Source organism: Saccopteryx leptura, chromosome 3 (assembly GCF_036850995.1).
Source record: "Saccopteryx leptura isolate mSacLep1 chromosome 3, mSacLep1_pri_phased_curated, whole genome shotgun sequence".
Classification (NCBI taxonomy): Eukaryota; Metazoa; Chordata; class Mammalia; order Chiroptera; family Emballonuridae; genus Saccopteryx; species Saccopteryx leptura.
This window is the reverse complement of record NC_089505.1, coordinates 130,340,844-130,364,509: the sequence shown is the minus strand read 5'-3', so window position 1 is coordinate 130,364,509 and position 23,666 is coordinate 130,340,844. Positions and strand designations below refer to the sequence as shown.

The window sequence follows — 23,666 nt, the reverse complement described above, 5'->3', positions numbered from 1 at the left end:
CAAGAGAGCAGGAGGATAGCTGTCAGGGTAGGGGGCATCTGGGTGAGGGGGTAGGATTGAGCAAAAGAAGAACAAAAGAACAAAGAAAAAACTCATGGACATGGACAACAGTGTGGTGATTGCTGGAGGGAGGTGGAAGATGGTACAGGGGCATAAATGGTGATGAATGGAGACTTAAGTTGGAGGGGTGGACACAAAATATGGTGTACTGGAAAATTGGGCATTTGAAACCTATATAATTATGTTAAACAGTGTCACCCCAATAAATTCAATTAAAAATAAAAATTACATATTAAATAACAAAAAAGATTAATGGTTTGTGAAAACTGGATTGTCACATGCCAAAGAATGAAACTAGACCACTATTTTACATCATATACAAAAATTAACTCAAAATGCATTAAAGCCTTGAATGTAAGACCTGAAACAATAAAATACATAGAATTAAACATAAGCAATAAGCTTATGGACAAAGATCTTAGTGGTGTTTTTGTGAATTTGACTCCTAAGGCAAAAGGAACAAAAACAACAAAGAAATAGGTCTACATCAAACTAAAAGCCTTCTACACAGCAAAGGAAACCAACAAAACAAAAAGGCAACCACTTGAATGGGAGAAGATATTTGCAAATGATATCTTTTCTTTAATACAAAATTAATACCCAAAATATATAAAGAACTCATATATATTAATGACAAAAAAGAAACAATCCAATTAAAAAGTGAGCAGAGGATCTAAATTGACATTTTCTAAGGAAGATATAGAGATGGCCAACAGGCACATGAAAAGATGTTCAACAGCACTAATTAGTAGGGAAATGTAAATCAAAACCACAATGAGACATCACTTCACACCTGTTAGAATGGCTATTATGAAAAAGACAAGTAACAACTGTTGGGGGGGATGTAGATAAAAGGGAACCCTTGTACATTGTTGGTGGGAATGTAAATTGGTGCAGCCACTATGGAAAAGAGTATGGAGGTTCCTTAAAAAAATAATAATATGATCCAACAATTCCTCTTCTGGGTACTTATCCAAGGAAAAGGAGAACACTAATGTGAAAAGATTTATGCCGATGTTCATTGTAGCATTACTTACAATAACCAAGACATGGAAATAACCTAAGTGCTCATCGATGGATGAATGATAAAGAAATTGTGGTTTTATAAACACACACACACAGAATACTACTCAGTCATAAAAAAGATAAAATATTGCCATCTGCAACAAAATGGATGAATCTTGAGAATATTATGCTAAGTGAAATAAGTCAAACAGAAAAAGACAAAAACCATGATTCCACTCATGTGAAATACAAAGATAAAAAGATAAATGAACCAAAAAAATAAAATAAAACTGAGATCCAGACAACAAAGTGGTGGTCACTGGGGAAAGTGGGGTGGGGTGAGGGCAAACAGGTCAAGGGTGTCAGATCTATACTGACGGGTGGACACCCGACTTTTGGAGATAAGAACACTGTAGTGTACAGAGATACCCAATTATAACGTTGTACACCTGAAAGTATATTATTAACCAGTTACCTTAATAATAAAAAAATTGGGTTAAGTCACTAAGTTCATGGTAATCTGTTATGGCAGCAACAGAAAATAACACAATGGCTAAAGTTAGAAACTACAACGTACAACAAAGAAGACAAAGATGGTAATGAAATCTCCAAGGAGTCTGAGGCAATCTTTTTCTACAACAGCTTTCTCTGTAACTATTAACTGACATGCAGAGTATTAGCTTAATAATTGAACAGAAACAAAAATAGCTTTCAAATTAACCAGACTTTGTGAAAAAAGCTTATCAGCAATCGAATATGCTTTTTTCTTTTGTTACCTATGAGTTTGTGCAGTACAAGTATTAACTAGGGTGAGCCTATACCTATGAAAGGCGATGTAATTCAAAAAGACATCTTTGCCAAAGTTACTGAAGGCCATATCCTTACTACTGATCACTGAACCCTCAAAAAATATTCCTAACGAACAAAACTGAAGTTTGACGCTTAGTTATTAAAACACATAAGCACTGGGAATCTGGTCTTTATTTTTTTCTTCCTGAAAGCAAATTACAAAAAGTGATCCCAATTTCAACAACTAAAAACATTATTTGAAGTTAACTTTGCCATTGATTTGAAAGAGAGAGAGGAAAGAGGGGAAGGGAGAGAAAGAGAAGTATCAACACATTTCCCTTAGTTGTTTCATTCAGTTGTGTACTCATTGATTGCTTCTCCTACATGCCCTGACTGTGGGTCGAACCCGTGACCTCTGGCATACTGGGTCGAAGCTTTACCCACTGAACCACCTAGCCAGGGCCTAAAAACATTTTAATAGATATATAATCAAGTGTTTCAACAGTTTAATGTATCAGCCTATGGATTTTTTTTTTCTTTCTCAGAGACGGTCTAAGAAAGAATGCAGAATATTCTTGGAAAAAAATGAAATAATATCCAATCTTACACTTTCTTGATTGTCATGGACATAACCTAATGGCTGTCACCTTTAAGTTTTATTTGTTGCAATCAAAATTCACTATATGATATTTAAGTATACATGATAAAGAATACAAGCAATCTTCCTAAAACAATAATTAAGTTTTACTATGCTTAGAGTTTACAGTTTTGTAACAATTTTACATTAAACACTCAGAACATTGTACAACCATACATTTGTGAACAGTCTTGAGAAAAAGCTGTATTTTGGTACATTAAGGCAGCTTCAGCCAACATTTTAAAAAGTACTGAATATTTTTTGCAACAAAAGACAAATTTGATAACTCAATATTCAATGTGTTCAAGAAATGTTAAGTCACTTAAAACAAGGATACCATAATTTGTGGAACTGTGGTTTTAAACATTTTTACTACTATATTCTTACCACATAAAACTTACCTAAAATCAAGATATTCATCCTATCAGTATCAAACATACCTAGAGAAAAAGGTGAAGATTTACATTAAATACGAGTATAATAAACCCTGTATGTAAACAAGGGCCTTCAAACAGTTTCTCACACACACCTGTGAGGTAGGTTATTATCCACACTTTGCGGATGAGAAAACTAACTGTGGTTGTGACCTGCTGACACAGCAGCTACAGTGAGACTCAGATTCCAGATTAGATGATGTCCTTTGCTCTCCATCACGTCTCTCTTTGACAGACTTTTTATGAGGGTCGAAATATCAAGATTGCTATTCGTCACATTCATTTTGCACACACGAGAAGGCAGCCAAACTTTCAACAAGGTGACTTAAAAGTGAAGCGACACAAGAGAAATAGAAAAATACATCCAGTGACCAGCTCCCAGCGGGGAGAGGCTGAGGTCTGGCCCAAGGAGCTTGAAAACCAGCAAGCCCAAAGCAAGCCCTGTGGTCGTTCAAAGAGAGAGGATACAAAGAAAAGTGGGAGGAGTTACAACAAAAGAAAAACAGTTTAAACAAGTTTTTGACTAATTTTTACTGTTCCTATAATTTAAAAGAGAAGGCACAATTAAGGTGTTTTTGTTTTTAGATCAGTAGATCTGTTTCTTTTCCATTTTAGGAAAATGGTATCTGTCTTAAAAAATGGCCTTTCTTTGTAACAAAACTTACTTAAAAGGAACTTTTAGCTGTGAAAAATGCATGCGTAAATTAGCAGCAAAAATTAACTATGGGATTCTCCTTGGCTAGAATGTTCCTATTTCTCCTTGAAATTTTAAAGCAACACAAAGTAGCAAACCTTGAATAAGCAAACGAACCAAAAACACACTGTATGAACCTTGTCAAGATTCTGTGAATGCTCAAAAAAGTTTTCATGCTAGGATATTCTACAAATACTTTTTCCTGTAAAGTGCGCTCTACTCTAGAATTTCCTTAATTGCACTTTACTGGAAGTGAAACTTACCTACCCTGCTTGTCCCAATAATCATGAGCTACTTCCATAAAATCTAAACTGCTGTAGATATAAACAATTGTTATCAAAATTCACATACACAGTTGTGGCTGAAAACTGGCATTGCTATGCAAGGCTGGCAGTAAACATTAACATCAGCTCACAAAATTAATTCAGGCCCACAGTCTGGTAACTTCTAGACCAGCCTGATTCTTATCAGGTTATGGCTGAAAAAGTTTAATTAAAACCCAATCCAGTCTGAACCGTGGGTCCTGCTGGCTCTGCTATTACTGTTCAGTGCCATCAAATGCATAATTATATGTGGGAAAGGCTAGTAAGAATGCCAGCAACTTGTTTAAATAAGATTTATATAACTTTTAAAACTCATCAAACAAAAATTACACTTCAAAGGTTTATAAGGTTTGAGAGAATCTCCATCAAGCTAATAATAATTAGGTAATTTGTGAATAGAAATATACTCTATGAAAATAAGTGTTTTACCATCTAATATGCATATAAAATAAAAAATCATCAATCTGTATATGAAATTTAGATAAGCCTAATTCAGATAACAGTCAACAACTATAATAATTTAGGGTAGGGGCGGGAGCTAGTTTTACTTTCTAAAAAGGTTGTATTATAACCACCATGTAAATTAAAGAAGCATGTCCTAAAAAGTTTCTCCTGTATTTTGTAAGCACCGTCAATAACTTACAAGTACTTGCAAAATTCAATGTTAACCCTAAATTTTGTAATTACACCAAGTTGGTACAATCAACTGGTTCCAATAATTAAACTCCCAAACATTCCGTTAAGACGATATCATGTCACTCTATGATTTGAACGCGATCCCTCTGTGTTTATCACTCAAACCCTCAGCTGTTCCTGTGGTTCAGACTGTCCCCCCACCAGGAAGGTGGTATCTAAGAGCAGTGGTCCTCGCGGACACTTGAATGGCATGAAATCTTTACGAAGAGCGTTCTGGCCCTGCTTCCTCCTCTGGAAAGTGGTTACCTCACAAGGTTACTTACTGCGTGTTAAGTTCATAGAGGTGGTGGGTCTCTTGATCTAAAAATCACTATAAAAATGTAAGGAACACTCCTATCACTTCAAATTAGCCACATTTTGCTTTATGTCAAGTGCACATGATGTTTTTAACAGGCTTGGTTTTCTGAATGATTTCTGCCATTTGTATTCCAGGAGGCAGCTGCAGTTAAAAAAAAAAATCAAGTATAAACCTTCCAAATGCCTCACCAACATACAGAACATTCTTACTAGTATGAAAACTCTAAATATATAAATAGTGGACACTAACACAAATCATATAAGACAGAACTTTAAAGCTCAAAGGTACCTCAGAGGTCTCTTCATCTATCCCTCCCACTTTAGAGGTTACAAAAATGAATCCCAATATAGGAGGGGACTTACCAACAGATTGCACATTATCCCTCATCCAGAATTTCTAATAAAGTAGAATCTCTGAGAACTATCATTAAAATAAATTACATTCCGTATTTTAAAAGTCAGTGATAAGATAACCGGGTAAAGAAATGCCAGATTGAAAAGCTAGAGGGATTTTGAAAACAAACAAAAACATGCAGAACTGTGACCATGTCTAGAATTTAGATAATGAGATTTCACAACCATTCATAGGATTTCAATGATTAACCAGTGAACAAGCAGTCAATGTCTGTGGCAGACACCTTCCAAGCTTTCACATTGTACAAACAGAAAGTGCAGTGCTTACATGAACTCAGTATGCTGCACAATTAACAGAGGGTCCAGATAAATCCAAGCAGTCAGAAAATCTGTAACAGTTGTCCATGATTATGTCCTCATTTATGTCTCACCTAATACTAAAAATCAGCTTCTATTCCCTGAGTACAGACTGGCTAGGGAATGAGAATGCAAGCCCAGAATTATTTAACTGTCATGGAAATCGGATTTGTAGAAAACAGAACTACCTGTACTGCAAACAGAAAAATTCCCTGACACAGAACTATGATCATCTCTGATTTAATTTATGCTCCTGGATTCTCTTTGTAGAGGGCTAGTATCAAGGAATGCAAACACTACAGATTACAAAAGTATCTCTTAACTTGATCGAAACAAAAACTCAACTTATAATAGGTTTGCCCACCTCCCTCCCTACAAATTCAATTTGAGATGTTGTTTGTTCCTACATTAAAGGATAGGAATTAGATCTAAATATGGTGTCCTACTTAAAAGTACTTAGAAAATGTTCACTGAAGACACATTTTGAAAGTAAGAATCAATGATATTGACTCATTATCCATAGAGCCATAAGCATTAGTCACTAGTCTTAGTACTTTTTTACAAGTGATCTTGTTCAAGATTTTTCAGTTACTCATCAGCATAAATAATAAATTTTGCTCCCAAACAATACCACCTGATGAAGGAAATCGAGATGCTAGGAAACAGATTGTATCTATACACACTTCTGTGTAGTCCAGCTCAAGATGACTATGTCCACAGGTTAAAATGAAATTATTCTGACTCTGAACCAGATTGTCTCCAACAACTGATAAAAGGAAATCCTTATTCTTAACTATCCTAATTATGATAACCTGGAACAATAATTTTCCTAAAAGAGTACCTTCCAATTTTTTTTCCCCCATGAGACAGTAAGTTTAAAAACATGTTCAAATTAATTCTTGCAAAGCAGGGTTAAACAAAGTGAAATGGTGGTCTTTCATCACAGAAGGACTCGGCAGAGTCTTGACCACTCATGCCCTCTAACCCTCCAGCAGGGGAGTCGCATGGGACCTTTCCCAGACTTGCTCAGATGGAATCGTTCTGCAGGCCATCTCGCAGGATACACTCTGGGAGGTGGGTGCTCTTCTAGGGCCCTATGGGGTCCATTTCCATGATCTACCTAAGGCTTTATCTATAAGCTACTAACAGGCATTCTCTTCCAGAATTTTAACTGGAAAAAAATCATTGTTCCTACCCAGCCCGACCTACCTTATACACACTCACAATTCACCAGTTTGTGAGACTGAAATGTGGGAGTGTAGTACTGATCCCTTCCCTCTCTCTCAGGAGCAACAAGCCTCCTCTGATGTTCTAGTTCCTGTTACACTGGACTAAGCCTCTGGTAATCTTCTCTCCACAAAAAAAGTCTAAATTCACACAATAGCTGTGCTTTAAAAACTTAAATAAACAAAAATCAAAACTGTGACCCTTGGTTCTCCTAAAATTCAACCAGTACCTACTGAACTATAGATATTCATGAATACTGGCAAAAATGAGAAAACAGTAAATAATTTCTAACTTTCAAAATATATGATAATCATCCATATAATTTTGATATGTTTCTTATATATGATTTATTAAGACTAATGAAGTTAAAATACCACTGCATTCCTTCCTGCTGTTTCCCAGCCTTCAAAATTGTTGGGGATTTTGTCACTGAGTAAGGAATCAGACTAGTTTCTTATTTCTAAGGTCATCTCATTTACTGTCAGGCAAATGTTATAAGGTGGTCTTGTTTATCCCAAAAGAGGTATTCACACATTTGGAGATGCCAAAATTATGCTTTATCAATAATGCACATCAGACTAATACAACAGGACTACTGCTCATCTCTATAAAAATAGTCACAAAAAAGCACCATTTGGTGCCACTAGGTGGCAACCTTTCAAAGGTTTAAACCTAAAACTTCTTAATTGCAACCTCACCTTCTTTCTCAACAAGGATTCCTTTTATTTTGATATTAAGAAATTGAACTTAAACAATTACTTAACAAAAAAAAAATTTTTAAAGATCTACAAAACAATACAATATAACACTGAAAATTCCTGACTCATTTAAAGGTAGACATGCTTGTCTTCCATAAATGCAGGAGAAATTTGGTCTAACATTCTCATTTGCTTCTGGTAGGAAACATTATTTTTGGCAAAGAGAAACCTGTCAAGGCTTAGTCACTTTTTGATTTCAAGAGCTTAATCTTTTCTAGGGTCAGGTGAATGAGATTGTTAATTATTACATACTAAAGAAAACAAATGAATAAATACAAACTAGATAAATTATACATAATTTAAAAATTAAATACTTTTCCTAACATAAAATTAATAAGCTATTATCTACCCTGCTGCATATAGGTTGTGTTTTTAAGATTAAAAAAAAAATTACTTGGACAAAAAACAAAAACTGTTTGGTTTTTCACCTGACCAGGCGGTGGTGCAGTGGATAGAGCGTCGGGCTGGGATGCAGAGGACCCAGGTTCGAGAGCCCGAGGTCGCCAGCTTGAGCGTGGGCTCATCTGGTTTGAGCAAAAAGCTCACCAGCTTGGACTCAAGGTTGCTGGCTGGAGCAAGGGGTCACTCGGTCTACTGAAGGCCCGCAGTCAAGGCACATATGAGAAAGCAATCAATGAACAACTAAGGTGTCACAATGAAAAACTGATGATTGATGCTTCTCATCTCTCTCCGTTCTTATCTATCCCTCTCTCTCTGTCCCTGTAAAAAACAACAAAAAACAAAACTGTTTGGTTTTCCTTTAAAAGCATTGGTGTGTGAAAACATATATGTATATATGTAAACAACAGATATATTTATAAGAGAGAATTTTTTTAGTGTCTAAGGCCTTCCTTGCCCTAAGAGTTTCAACAGTGAAGGTCACAGCCTATGAAGCTTTGGAGTTAAATTAAAGCCCTTAAGGCCAGAACAGTGTTTTCAAATTAAATGGCTAGCAACCAAGATTTAGAAAAAAGAAAGGACAACAGAGAAGATTTAAAAGCTGATCCAATTAGCCACAAAGGAGCAAACAATAAACAGAGACAATGGTGACCAGGGAAACTGAGGAAGAGGGTGGCTGCAATTATAAACTTCAGATGAAGAATTAACTTGAGGGATGCAACAACACACACACACGCACACACTAAGAGATCAAAAATAAGAATTCTCTTTTAAGGGACTATTGATATTTTGCTTTGTTTCATGTAACTATCAATTTTCATCATGCTTGATAAAGTATAAAAATAAACAATCAAAAAGCATTTGAGAAAGGTAGGTTTTAAAGGCATGTTTGATAATAAATGTAAGTTTATGACAGAGGTTGCTGCAATTCCAGATGTTCTAATACTGAATAGAACCTTGAAGGCTCTTAAAATAAGTATATTATTCATGGAACTATCAAGATAAAACCTCTAGTTGGTTATACTTGTTTTAAAGGAACCAGGAAATCATGGTTACCTGTTTCAGGACCTCAGCTTTTTCGTTAAACACTAGGGAAAAACTGCTAGAACTTGGCTTCTAAAATTTTGGGGAAAGGCTTTTACAATTTCAACATTTAAATACTATCTTACTAATGGTTCTTTTTTAATCTTCCTGTGCAAAAGAATTAGGTGCATAAACATACTTCAAGCCTGCTGAAACTGTTAGGATGTAAACTGATTCCCCTACCCTGAAGAGGAAAGCGAGCAGGGCTGCCTAACCACCCTTCGACTCACAGGGTTCACCTGTGAAGGTCTATTAATCATCTGTACAGAATTCACAATTTTAATTAACAAGCTTCATCAATGTTCACCTATTAAAGATACTGCCTATATAAATTCATCATAGACAAAATAGAATTACATATTTCTACAGGTAAATAAATGTCAGGCTTTTTTGTTTTCAGTAATTTCAATGGCATTGAGTGTCCCCTGTTGATATTCATGTCTGTCAATCAGCATTTTAGAGTGTATGATACACATGAATAAAATAGTAATTTAAAGAATATATGTGATTTTCACAGTGCAATAACAGAAAGATATAAACTAGGAAAAGATCATCAGCGGGCTAAAGTAGTAATCAGACTGGCACACATTTCAAAAAAGTCCATGGTGTGACTGCCCAGGCGCGGGGCCGCCGAAGACAAGGTGCTCCCGGTCAAGGAGCCGGTGAGGGAGCTGGAGAGCGAGTGGCTCTCGGGAGTCGCGGAGTCGAAGCTCGATCTCGGTTTGTGTAAGCCAGCGGCAGAACAGGAACGCTGAGGGGTTGAGGACCCAGACCTCTGCTCCACCACCTCATCTGAAATGGACAAAATAGCAATTCATTGGAAAGGTAGATTTGCCCCAGTCCCTCCTATAAGACGCCGTATTCAAAATATTCAGTAGGAAACACACCTGAACAAAGGTGACTTAAAAATGTCATATTTCAGTGTTTTAAGAGCAGGGTGACAACACCTATTCCCTCCCACAAGCATAACAGACATCACTAATCAATCACAACACTCCCATACAGTTAAAACGTGACCCCACAACCCCTTCTCAACAAGGACTCGGCATTAACTTTGAAATCAAACTGATATTCTTGCATATGTAGAAAGCACATCCTTAAATTGTTCTGGCAGTGTATCAACAAAATATCATGTATGATAAAAATAAAATTTACCATCACACCGTGGTTCTAAACCTTTGGTGTACTGGAATTGCCTGAGGGGAGGGGTGAGGGAAATCTTTTTAAAAATACAGATTCCCAGTTTCCCACCTCCAGAGATTCTGACTTAGTAGGTCTGGGGATAGCTCAAAAGAATCTGCATTTTATTAAGAACTCTGTCATTTCTTTCTTTCTTTCTTTCTTTCTTTTTTCTTGTATTTTTCTAAAGTTAGAAGTGGAGAAGCAGTCAGACTCTCACATGTGCCCGATCAGGATCCACCTGGCATGCCCACCAGGATCCGGGGCATTGCTCCGTTGAAGCCGGAGCCATTCTAGCACCTGAGGTGGAGGCCATGAGCCGTCCTCAGCACCTGGGCCAACCTCGCTCCAATGGAGCCTTGGCTGCAGGAGGGGAAGAGAGAGAGAGAAAGGAGAGGGGGAAGGAAGGAGAGGGGGAAGGTTGGAAAGGGGGAAGGGTGGAGAAGCAGATGGGCACTTCTCCTGTGTGCCCTGACCGGGAATCAAACCCAGGACTTCCACATGCCGGGCCGATGCTCTACCGCTGAGCCAACCAGCCAGGGCCAAGAACTCTGTAATTTGATGATGGTGGTCTGGGACCAGATAAACACTGCTACGGATGATGCTAATTTGAGAATAAAATTCGAAAGCTCTGTTTAAAACAACTTCCTTATATTTGTACTCAGTTCTTCTCTTGTTCCATTCAGCACCTGACTGTTGGCTGATGCTATTTTTGTTCTACTTTGAAGGAAATGCACAGGTTGACTCCTGGTACACACTACATGTTTGGACAGGACCTCGTCCCCGACTCCTTTGGTTCCCAGACAGCCACAGCACCAAAATCTAACCTACATCCCAGAAGAGGCCTATCTGGTCACCGTGGCCAAACAGGATGAAAGAAGCTGATGAAGAAGTTTAGATATTGTAATGCTAACAGCAATAATATGTGAATGAGGAAACGTGACAAAGAACGTGACATAAACTGATTTTAGGTAAAAATTGCTTTCCTGGTTTTTGCTCCACAGCCAACACTTCAGGTGACTTTACAGCAAGGATGCACTTCTTCTGGAAAGGTGCTGGATTAGAGACATCCCGTGTGTCTTTATCCTTTTCATTTCACTTACGTTTTTAGCTAGATCTAGACTACTGAAAAAAACAGCATAAAAAACCTACCCACCATGCCTCTGAGATGATTTTAACATCTTGTTAACTAGTGGCAAGTCTTATCTTCTCAGAGCTCATGCCTGCATAACTTCCTTACCATCAATGCTTTTAAAGTCCAAAAGATAGCTTCTACTGTCAACCAGGTAAAGCTGTAAGCTCATTTTCACATAACTGCCAGTCACTGGATTTTTTCTCCTTACCCGAAGGTGGTATGCGTTCACTACCTAAAACGAGAAACCTTTGTTAAGGAACGTTAAAACCAACAAACTATAAAATAAAATATCTCCCTATTCTTACTGCAAAGAATATCAAAACAAATCACTGATAGAGGTGGGATAAAGAAGAAATTCCTGAATGTTCCTTTTTTTATATTACATGGTAATTTAGTATTTTTAATTCCCACTACCAATACTGTGTGTGTACAGCGACTAAAATGAAAAGGAACTCAGGGATTATAAAGTCTAGCCTTCACTGTAGATATGCCTCCCTCCAAAACATCAGTAATGATTTTGGTTGCCCAGCCTCAACTTGAATAATTTTACCTATAAATATGGAGTAGAAAAAATAAAGGGAAAGTACTATATTACAAGTTTGCAGCAAGCACTGTAACAGGTACTGTCACAAAATTTAAGTTATCACAAAAAATCCTGTGAGAAAGATATCTGCCTTTTGGAGATAAAAAGATTCTGGGTTTGCAAAAACATCAAATTAGTTACAAAAATTTTTCAGTAAGAAAATTTCAAGATATTAGCATCTCTTTTTTCAAATGACTAAATAATAAGTGCTTCAGAAAAGAGAGATCTGATTTTAAATAGCTTTAAGGAAGTACTTTATGCATTTTACATATAAATAATGAAATGAAAATGACTTATTTATTCAAACACGTCAAGTGAATATTTACATTGTATGTTTAAATGTTTTTCTTCTACCTTTAAAAATACATTCACAATCCTCAAGAAAGAATAAGTTAAAAGAATACCTGAGATAAAAAAAAATGTCCCCCCCTCAACAAATAAATGGAACTGAAATGAATTTGAGCACTTTTTTTTTTAAAGTAAAATGTGAGCTGAGAGTAAGAAAAATATAACTAAGGATTAAAAACACCAGCCAAATAACAGAGGTTTTCTCAAGAGAAAAGTCAGACCCTGGCCAGCTGGCTCAGTGGATAGAGAGCATTGGCCCAGCATATGGTTGTCCCAGGTTCAATTCCCAGTCAGGGCACACAGGAGAAGTGACCATTTGCTTCTCTCCCTCCCCCTCCTTTCTTTCTTCTCCACCTACAACCAGTTGGCCTCTGGAACTGAGAATAGCTTGGTTGGTCCAAGCGCATCAGCCTCAGGCACTAAAAGTAGCTCAGTGGATTCCAGCATCGGCCCAAGACAGGGGTTGCAGTGTACCCCGGCTGAGGCACATGTGGGAGTCTGTCTCTCTATCTCCCCTCCTCTCACTTCAACGAGAGAGAGATAGACTGAATAAATATATTCTGATGATATAATCTGTATTGACCACTACCTGCAACTGCTACTGGCAAAAAGAAAAACCCTGCCTAGAAAGGAAAGGAAACACAAACTATCTTTGAAGATGCATGACTTTTTACTGCTATAATGAATACCGAAAGAGGCTATTTTCTCAATTAACTTCAAGTTGATTACTTTTTGTTTCTTTGATAAATAATGCTATTTTTTTAAATTCAAAAATATGTAGATCCTCAACATCAACACTGTTCTTCCTTACACTGGTTGGTTTTGTTTTGAATGCACATGGTATATGACTGCAAAGAAAGGCATTTATATCCAGAAGCATCAAGACCACTAAATTTATATATAAATCAAAAACAACTTTTTTATTGACCCAGTATTCAATTCGGCTGCTCAGAGCAACTTACTATACAAAAAAAAAAAAAAAAAGGCTTCTACAAATGATCTTAACATACAAATTCCCACCTTCCATTCAAAATCCAGCTGCTTCATAGCTCGGTAAACTTCAGCCATAATGTCATATGGTTTGCTTTGACTTCGGATTCCAAGATGCCACTTGGCTTTCTTTACAGCTAAAGATTTGGGCTTAGTTGTATTCAGTGCATCCAATGGACATCTTGCTTTAGGGCTGTCTGCTATTAGAGGTGGCATCCTTTCTGGATGAGGTTTCAGGCCTGGGGGAATGTGCATGGCACTGTCATCCATGAAAGAACCAGTTGGGGGACTAGAGGCGAGGTAAAACTCACTGGCTTGGTTCATTATTCTCCGATTGTCAATAATAAGATGATAAGCCACTGCAAGTTGGTCTTGAGGGTCACCACTATACAGACTGTTCATGACTTCTGATTCTGTACACTCAAATTTTTCACACACTTCTCTCACAGCCTCATCATCAATGACGTTAGCATCATAGGAGGGGTCTTCAGGAAATAAGTAACTGGGCAAATCTTGTTTAAACCATTCATGTTCTCTAGGAAAAATACCACAATAGATTATTGTAAAAACATGCTTTGACAAGTCCCAAATAATTTAGACATGGGGCAATACAATGTAACAGAATCAGAAAGACCTGCTCCCTAGACACTTAATGGCTGTGTGATCCTAGGTAAGTTATTAATGTGTACCCTCAAATAACTACTGGTTATTCAGACTTGGGTATTTGACATTTTCTCAAAAATAAACTGAACCTGTCACCGTGAAGGAGACAACTGGAAGTATTTGATGTCAATGATAAAAATCTAAGCTTTCAAGCAAAATTTGTATAATTTGTATCTGTCTCCATGAGCCTAAACATTTTCCAAAACATAAAGACTTTTCTGGTAACTTTGTAGTGGTAGCAACAATAAAGTGTGTGTGTGTGTGTGTGTGTGTGTGTGTGTGTGTGTGTGTGTGTTATTTTTCCGAAGTTAGAAGTGGGAGGCAGTCAGATTCCCACATGCGCCCAATCGGGATCCACCCCGCATGCCCACTACTAGGGGGCGATGCTCCATTGCAGCAGGAGCCATTCTAGCTGATGCAGAGGCCATGGAGCCATCCTCAGCGCCCAGGCCAACTTTGCTCCAATGGAGCCTTGGCTATGGGAGGGGGGGAGAGAGATAAAGAGAAAGGAGAGAGGGAAGGGTGTAGAAGCAGATGGGTGCTTCTCCTGTGTGCCTGGCCGGGAATTGAACCCACGACTTCCACACACTGGGCCGACGCTCTACCACTAAGCAAACCGGCCAGGGCCCATATGATTTTTGATAATGTATAATGAAATGTGTCATCATTTGGCAAATCTTTATAACTCAGTAACTCAATATTTTCCAAATGACCAATGGATGATGTTACAGAATTATATATGGATATAAATGCACTCAAAATGCAAAAGGGACCAGTAGATTTCAATATAAGAAGTATAATAGTTAATGGATATGTTTTCTGATTTGGTAATGAAACTAAAATGTTAAGCTTTGGTTTCATATCAAAGGAAAATACGTACAATTATCTAAAAGCTATTAAAATGTTCCTCTCTTTTCTAGCCCCTTATATGAGTGAGGTCAACATTTAGTCCATGGACTTCAACTAATACAACACAACACAACACACTGCAACAAACTGAATGAAGAAGTAGGTATGTGAACCTAGCTGCTGGCTCTGATTAAACCACACATTGAGAAGATTAAAAAAATGTAAAATAATACCACTGTTGTCACCATTATCTTTTGGGGAAATAAGGCTATTTTTTCATAAAACATGTTATTCAGGTTAACATGTATAGGTTTACTATTATTTTAAAGTGAGTTAAATAATTTTTAAATTTCTCATTTTTAATTGCTAATATGGTAAATTCTGATAGATATACCTGCATTAAAACACACACACACGCACACACTCTAATTCTTTGGAGACCTCAATTTTAAGAGTGTAAAGGGGTACAAAACAAAAAATTTCAAGAATCAGTCTCCTAAATCTTATATTCTGACATTCCTGGGTCTAGGATATCCCATGGACTATTCTTCCAAGATTGCGTAAGCATTACTACATGGGGGAATGGGGCACTCTCTAAGCTTAAATTCAAACCAATATATATTTTGCCTGGATACCAACTCATTTAGGAATATTCATGAAGGCCATTCAATGGGGAAAAGACACCCTCTTTCACGTCACAAAGACATTATATTCCAGCTGGATAATGATTAAACAAACACAAAATAAATATATAGTTACAAATAGAGAAAATTGAAATTTCTGTGATAAAGAGTCTAATGAAAACAAGGTAAATGAGAGAATATAATTCAAAATGGGGGGCAGGTGATTAAAGAAGCCACTCTGAGTAATATTGAAGCAGGTAGCAGAATGATTAGAAGTCACCTAAGCAAAGAGTTGAAGAACAGGTGCTCCCAGCAAAGAAACAATACATGCAGACTCTGAGACCGAGTTTTGCTACATTGAAGGGATGGAACCACTATCATAAAAGCATAACGACTTATGAGTTGGAGTGGCAAAAGATATCAGAAAGTCTGACAGCTACAGTCTACAAAAAAGGTTTGGGCATTTGAACCTATGGTTTAAAAGCAATGGAAAATTTTAAAGAGACAGGTGTGACAGGATGTAATTTTTATTCTGTAAATTTCTTCTGCTTGTGATATAGAAATGGAATTGAAAAGACAAAAATAATAATGAAGATGGTGGTGGTGATGCTAGCGCAACAGACCAAGTGAGAAATGATGGTGTGCCAGGCCTGAGAATACACCAAGATGAAACTTCATCAGCGTCTAGTAGATCTTTCTATTAAACACTCATACTTTTTTAGTTGTTGGTTTTTCTTACTCTTCCCCTAACTGGGAGCTTCCTGAAATAGAGGCCATGTCTTATTTAACTATACTTCAGTACCCAATAGAGTAAATGCTCAATAAATGCAGAATAAATAATGAATAGACACATGAAAGACGAAGACAAAAGTGAATTCATTAATGAATTTATCTGCTATATCATGATAAGTATTAATAAATGTTTAGCAATAAAAATGACTGATAGTATTAATTTTTTCAAAATAAATAATAGAAGATAAGAAATTATATTACAAAAAAAGGAAATTATATTACATGTCTAAATCAGGTATCAGTTTCATGGTCTATAAAATAAGATTAATAACAGCTACCTATTAAGAGTCAATGAAATAAAACATGTCAAGTATCTAGCAAAATACCTGGTATATAATAATTATTCAACAATTAGTAATTCTTTCCCTGTTAAACTGTATTTTATTAAGTCAAGAATTCCCAAACATTAAAAACCTGAATTTGGATAAATAAAAAAATTATGAAAACTACTAATTTAAGTTGCTATATTATTTTAAATTTTAAAAAATGAATGTTGCTATTTTATACTGCCTATATGCTCTTAGACTTTCACTAACATTTTCTTCTGAAGTCAGTACATAGACAAATATCTGTTTTAAAATAACACAATCAATACTTTATTCTTCTAAATGTGCTGATACAGACACAAGTATATATATTAACATATCTAATTTTCTTCCTAAGGAAAAGCCAATTAAATGAAGCAAACAATCTAAAGAAGTGTGAACACAAAAGGATTTTTCCCCTGTAAATTCATTTCCATAACTAAATCCGGTGCTAATTTACAATTCTGCATGTGTATGCATGAGGCCTGGAATGCTGGGGAAGAAAACAGTGCACGAACACAAACGGACCAGTCCTCCTTCCAGTCATGGAAACAACTGCCTCAGCCATCGTTTAAATGTTCCAGGAACCAAGGGTCTCTAAAACAGTCATTCTGGCTTATGAAGAGGAGGATTCTGGAGAGCAGTCAAATGAATGTGTTTGTAAGCAAATACCTGATGAAATGTTAGGTAAAGGCCTGACCTGTGGTGGCGCAGTGGATAAAGCGTCAACCTGGAAACGCTGAAGTCGCCAGTTTGAAGCCCTAAGCTTGCCTGGTCAAGGCACAAATGGGGAGTTGATGCTTTCTGCTCCTCCCTCCTTCTCTCTCTCTTTCTCTGTCTCTGTCTGTCTGTCTCTCTCTCTCCTCTCTAAAATGAATAAAAAATATTTTTTAAAAAAATGTTAGGTAAAAACAACAACAACAAAAAAAACCCTCAAAGAAACATGTACAATAAGTACAAGTGGAAGGCAAGGAACCATCCTGGCTTGCGCGCACTATATAAAGGTCATAGCAACACCAGCCGCTGCACTTCCAAAGTTTCTCACATAACAAAAAATCCTTCATAGCAAACTCACTAGCAACTATTTTTGGATTCAAAATCTCTGCAAAACTTTTATTCTTTATTTCATCAACCATATATAAAATGCATGTCTCACCCTGTTTTCTATTGGAAATTTATTCAAATACTTTCTGGGCATATACTATAGCCTGACCTTCTAGCACTGCATATATAAAGATGAGGAAGACACTCTCCATTTACCCTTATTTAACTACAATTTGAGAGAAAGACACACTGGAAAACAGCTAGATGCAAAGTGAGAAGAAAACAATACAAGCATGAACAAAATGTGAAAAGCATGAAAGTGGAAAGAACTAACATTGTCTAGGGAAATTATACATAGAAGTGATTGCACAAAGGAGGTGATATGTGAACAGAATTTCAAAGATGAATAGAAATCCATCAGGTCAAAAAAGGCAGACAAGACATCAGAGGCACAAGGAAACATATAAACAGAGACATGAAGGCATAAAATATCATATGTTTGAGGAAACTGGAAAAATCCCATGTGTCTAAAGCCCTGGCCAGGTGCAGCAGCGAGTGCAGGAAATGAGACTGCAGGAGAGGGGAGGAGAGCCTTGCCATGAAGGGCCTCTTATGCTTTGCCAGCTCAGCTAAGAAATTTAGGAAACAGTGTGAAATATTTAACAGACAAGTGGCATGATCAGGCTCGTGTATTAAGGAAAGCACAATGTGCATAAAGCACTACAGCAGTTAGTAACACTAGATGTGCACACAGTGGAGAAGGCTCACCTTATGTCTTTGATAGTTGCTCGTTTCAGGGGGTCCACCTGTAGCATGTGCATCAGGAGCGTGGCGACAGAACGATTGAGATATTCTGGGATATAAAACACACCTCCTCGGATCTTCTTAAATAATGTGGGCACGTGCTCATCATCAAATGGCAGGGTGCCACAAAGAAGAGCATACAAGATGACACCGCAGCTCCAGATGTCAACTTCGGGGCCGGCATACAACCTAAGAGAAAAGGTGACAACACGCACCTGAAATGCAAGAGTCACTCACTATACACATGGTATGAACTCGGTCCAGACTGCTTTCAAGGTCTTGAGGAAGCCCATGGCCACTCCTCAGCTCTCAATGGTTGTTCCTCATGGAGAATAATTAATTGGTCTAACCAATTACTATCCAAGTCTTCCAAGAGAAAAGAGGATTTTCATTTTTTTGGCACAAACTCTTTTCACTGAAATTATTAATTCACTAATTAAAAAATATAAAACTTTCTATGATTGATTTTTTATAGAAACATCAAAGTAGATGAGCATAAACTTGGAATAAAAACAACTCAATACCATAGAGTATATAGGCTAAATCTTTTTACCATGAAACAATTACCAAAAAAATACATTATGTAATAGAATTTCATCTCTGGTATACCTATTTTTAAAATATTTGAGACAGTAAAGTCTCTAATTAATGCTGTGGCAACGTCTTTGACAGTATTCCTCCTGTATCACATCATCCTAAGTATCTGCTACTTTCATTCTAATCACTTGCAAGCTCATGGGTCTAAGATTAGCTTTGCTCCAGAAAACCTATGCCTAGAAGGTTATTCCTTTTTTCTTTCGACTACATACAGTATTAAAATTCCTGACAGCACATTACCAAACTCAAAACTGGGTCTGAGTTAACAAAGTAAATCTCTACAATTCCAATTAAAAGAGTGTAATCCATTTCAATAAAAATTGCTGTCCATCTTTTATACTGTTGGTCGTATTGTCCAAATTCGTACACTTGCTACCCATGATAACACCTTTACTATCATTTCTCTCATAGGATTCTGTTAACTTTTAAAATCAGACATTGGTCTCTGTAGAAGACTTGGGTTTACCATTGCAATCTGCATAAGCATTTTAAAAAACATGCCAATGAAAAAATTACTTGAATAATTACAAAATCTCCAGTTGTGCAGTTGAATTCATGAAATGACATACTGCTCCCCAAAACTGCATTCATCCAAAAGCAAAATATAAAATATTCTATATACTTAGAATATGTAAAATGTCATTAAAGGATCATGTCTACTAAGAAAATAATGGCACTAGCTTAAATTTAGCAAATACTTTATCTGCACTTTCCTAAAATAAAAAAAATCAACATTTATTTGTCATTTTTAATAAAAACATTCTTAAATACATTCATAAAACAAAATTAAAGGTTTAAAAATTGTTTAATATAACTATTCTCTCTTCAAGAATGAAAAAATTAAAGCAATAATTTGTTTCTAGTGCTAAAAATCTTATCTTGTAAAGAGAATGCATAATTAAGCATTATAAGAATGAACAAAAGATTAGAAAAAGCTTACTGTTCGTTGACACATTATTACCTTCCTGAGATTACTTCAGGTGCTGCATAATTTGGAGATCCACAACTTGTTCGCAGAAATTCACCATCTGACATCATATTAGATAAACCTGAAAATAAAAATGTTTACCTGGTGTTAGATATTTCTAAAAGTAGATATAGATAAATATATGAGGAAAAATGTCTTTAATGCTCCATGCATCATACTTTAATTATTTAAAAAAGCAGTGGAAAGCATTTGTTATAAAGAGCCCAGTTTAGAGCGCTCTTACACTATGACAAAATAGCTAAAGCACCATCACATCTGTGATTGAAATTAAATTCCTTCTATAAATAAAAATGTTGATTCACTTCACAAATATGATATTATTCTAACCTATATGAACTTTTCCAAACATTAAGAGCATCAAAATATTATTTATCCACTTCTACAGATGAAAGAATGTAGTCTATTATGGTTTTGTTATACTTTCAAAAGCCTTTTTTAAAAATTCTCTAAGTAGAAATCAGACAGGCCCCAATTTATAAAGATTATGTTTCAAAAATTTTTAATTTGGAAAGCTTTAATTTAACATAGAAAAAAATAATACATTGAATCAAAAATCTAGATGAATTATAGTACTAAATGAGTTCTGTGTTTTAGAGAAGAAAGAGAAATAGAGAAAGCAGTTTCCTGGTTTTTAAACATAAGGTACTGACAAAAAATTTAAATAAGCAGTGCTGACCTCTGGGACACTTCCATTTCTCTCCGTAATATATTACTTCCTAGCCTGACCAGGCGGTGGCGCAGTTGATAGAGCGTTGGACTGGGATGCAGAGGACCCAGGTTCGAGACCCCGAGGTCGCCAGCTTGAGCGTGGGCTCATCTGGTTTGAGCAAAAGCCCACCAGCTTGAACCCAAGGTCGCTGGCTCCAGCAAGGGGTTACTCGGTCTGCTGAAAGCCCACGGTCAAGGCACATATGAGAAAGCAATCAACGAACAACTAAGGTGTTGCAACGCACAATGAAAAACTAATGATTGATGCTTCTCATCTCTCTCTATTCCAGTCTGTCCCTGTCTATCCCTCTCTCTGACTCACTCTCTGTCTCTGTAAAAAATAAAAATATATATATATATATTACTTCCTAATACATTTCCCAAAACACCCTACTATGGCACCCTTTCCAGTTATGTTTACCCCAGAAAGTGTTTGGTGCATAAAAATTACATGTTAGCTTTTCTTCCATCCCTGACAGAAACTCCTATTCTTTTAACCAGTGGTATATGCTTCCCTGAGACCCCGATTCACAGAAGGGCTGTAAAGCTCCAAAACAGCATGCGAATTTTTACAGTCTCTCTGTCTAAGTCAGCGGTTCACAACCTGTGGGTCGCGACCCTGGTGGGGGTCAAAGGACCAAAACACAGGGGTAGCCTAAAGCCAGGGGTCTAAGTGCATTCATCAAAGAAAGTGCCCGTATTTTCAAAGGAGTTTGTGGCCCCCACATAAAAACTTCAAAAGAGTTACATTTCAGTGCCTTAGGTATAAATGCAGATTGAATGGCTTACCTTGATGCCTAGCCCTCTAACTTCTCTAGAAGTATTTGCTGTACTTTTTAAAAGTATGTTTAAATAAAAAGAACAAGCTGAATTGAAGGTTGTGTAACTAATCCTTTTTTACAGTACAAGATTTACAATGTTGAAGTGGAAAGTTCTTACTTCTTTAAGAATCGATACTGACACTTTGAAAGGCAGCTAGTACACTTCTGAGCAACACTAGGGTTACATACCGAAATCAGCGATCTTGGCATTCATGTGCGCGTCCAACAGCACATTCTCTGGTTTCAGATCTCGGTGAACAACCATATGCCTGTGACAGTAATCCACGGCAGACAGGATCTGCTGAAAGAGCCGCCTGGCTTCCATCTCCTCAACCTATCAGTGTAAAAGAAGCTGCACTAAGAATATTTGAGACATCTATAGCACGAGTTCCAGTTTCATTATCAGCCTAAATATAAATGAGTAAAAGCTCATTAGACTATGCTAGAATTTCCAACAAATCAAACCAAAAACTTGCATTAAAGCTCAACAGGTTTTTCTTTGCTGCTAGGCAGTAATATTTAATTCTCAATTAATATTACTAAATGTGTAAAAGTTTTGGGGAATCGGCAAGTAAAACAATCTAAAATAGAATTTATGGGAAAGTGCTAAGAAAAGAAATACGTGAAGCTTCAAAATGATGCTGCGGAACAGATTTTTCATTTTGAAAAGCATAGGCATCACGCTGGCACCTAAATGGAACTTATTTCCTTAAATCAGTATTTCAAAGGTATACTTTTTAAGAAAGAAAATATGCCTGACCAGGCAGTGACGCAGTGTACAGACCGTTGGACTGGGATGCAGAGGACCCAGATTCAAGCGCGGGCTCATCCGGCCTGAGCACGGACTCACCAGATTGAGTGCGAAATTGCTGGCTTGAGTGTAGGATCACAGACAGGACCCCATGGTCGCTGGCTTGAAGCCCAAGGTTGCTGGCGTGAGCCCAAGGTCACTGGCTTGGGCAAGGGGTCCCTCACTCTGCTATAGCCCCCCCCCATCAAGGCACATAGGAGAAGGCAATCAATGAACATATAAGGAGCTGCAACAAAGAGCCACAACAAAGAACTGATGCTTCTCATCTCTCCCTTCCTGTCTGTCTGTCCCTCTCTCTGTCTCTGTCACACACAAAAAAAGAAAAAAAAAGATAGTATGTCTAATGATCTGTTTAGTTGAGCACTATTACAAAAGCGACCCCAACTTTAAAACTATCTCACTACTTCCCTCATTTTTAGCTTGGGAATTTATTGTAATAGGCAGTGTTACTCACCCGTCCATGTTTACAGATGTAGTCAAATAATTCACCACCAGACACATATTCCATTACCATAAAAAAATCTGTTGGAGTGCTGATCACCTGGTATCTTTTTTGTCAACAAATAAAAAAAAGTTCATAAAAAATATTACTTTATCCAAAATCAACCTGTACATCTATTACAGTATTTTAAGATGGCAACAAATTTATAATGTTATCAAAATAATCAGAGAGCTATAAACATGGAGCTTAACAAAATTCATCCACTTTCTGCAGCCTATGGACTTTCTTCCAGTTGTTCCCATTCATGTTTACAAAATCTCTGAAATCCTTCAATCTTCAACAACTAAGCGAAGCATTAATTTTTTCCACTTAAACAAAACTTGTTTACTCTATGGAGATGAGATAACATATATTTAAACATAAGTAAAAAGTATTCTTGGAAAGCTTAAATGATACTACAGGGATATAATAAAAAAATCCAGAATGTAAACAAATGACCCTTTATTCAACAAATAAACCCTAAGGAAAAATAGAGAGAAAGGAAAAGCTATAGATGAAAGCATAATGACCAGTTATTCTGTACACACTTGTTTTGATTCTGATTTGAACAAACCAACTTTAAAAATCATTTATGAAACAATCAAAAAAGTCTGAATACTGACTGGATGATTGATAATATTAATTTTTTAGGTTTTAAAATAAACTGTGCTTAAGTTTATATATTAAAAAGAAGCCTTCATGTACCAGAATAGATACTAAAGAATTTGCAGGTTAAAAACATAAAATTTGGGATTTGCTTCAAAGTGATTTAGGGTAGAGAAGTGGGGGGGCAGATAAAACAATACACTGACAATGTGGAAGCTGAATGAGA

At 36.7% G+C, this 23,666-nt stretch overlaps 1 protein-coding gene across 2 annotated transcripts in view; it reads right to left on the bottom strand.

The window, feature by feature from the left end:
• Positions 1 to 2,028: 2,028 nt before the first annotated feature.
• Positions 2,029 to 23,666, bottom strand: part of PRKAA2 (protein kinase AMP-activated catalytic subunit alpha 2) — a 66,954-nt gene continuing 45,316 nt past the window's right edge. For both annotated transcript variants that reach the window (XM_066376391.1, XM_066376392.1), the window contains 7 exons: positions 22,808 to 22,901; positions 21,732 to 21,876; positions 19,987 to 20,074; positions 18,393 to 18,617; positions 13,379 to 13,883; positions 11,533 to 11,659; positions 2,029 to 9,905 (listed from right to left, as the gene is read on the bottom strand). In XM_066376391.1, the coding sequence (XP_066232488.1) occupies positions 9,667 to 9,905; positions 11,533 to 11,659; positions 13,379 to 13,883; positions 18,393 to 18,617; positions 19,987 to 20,074; positions 21,732 to 21,876; positions 22,808 to 22,901 (1,423 nt within the window). In that variant the 3' untranslated portion in view covers positions 2,029 to 9,666. The remainder of the gene's footprint in view (positions 9,906 to 11,532; positions 11,660 to 13,378; positions 13,884 to 18,392; positions 18,618 to 19,986; positions 20,075 to 21,731; positions 21,877 to 22,807; positions 22,902 to 23,666) is intronic.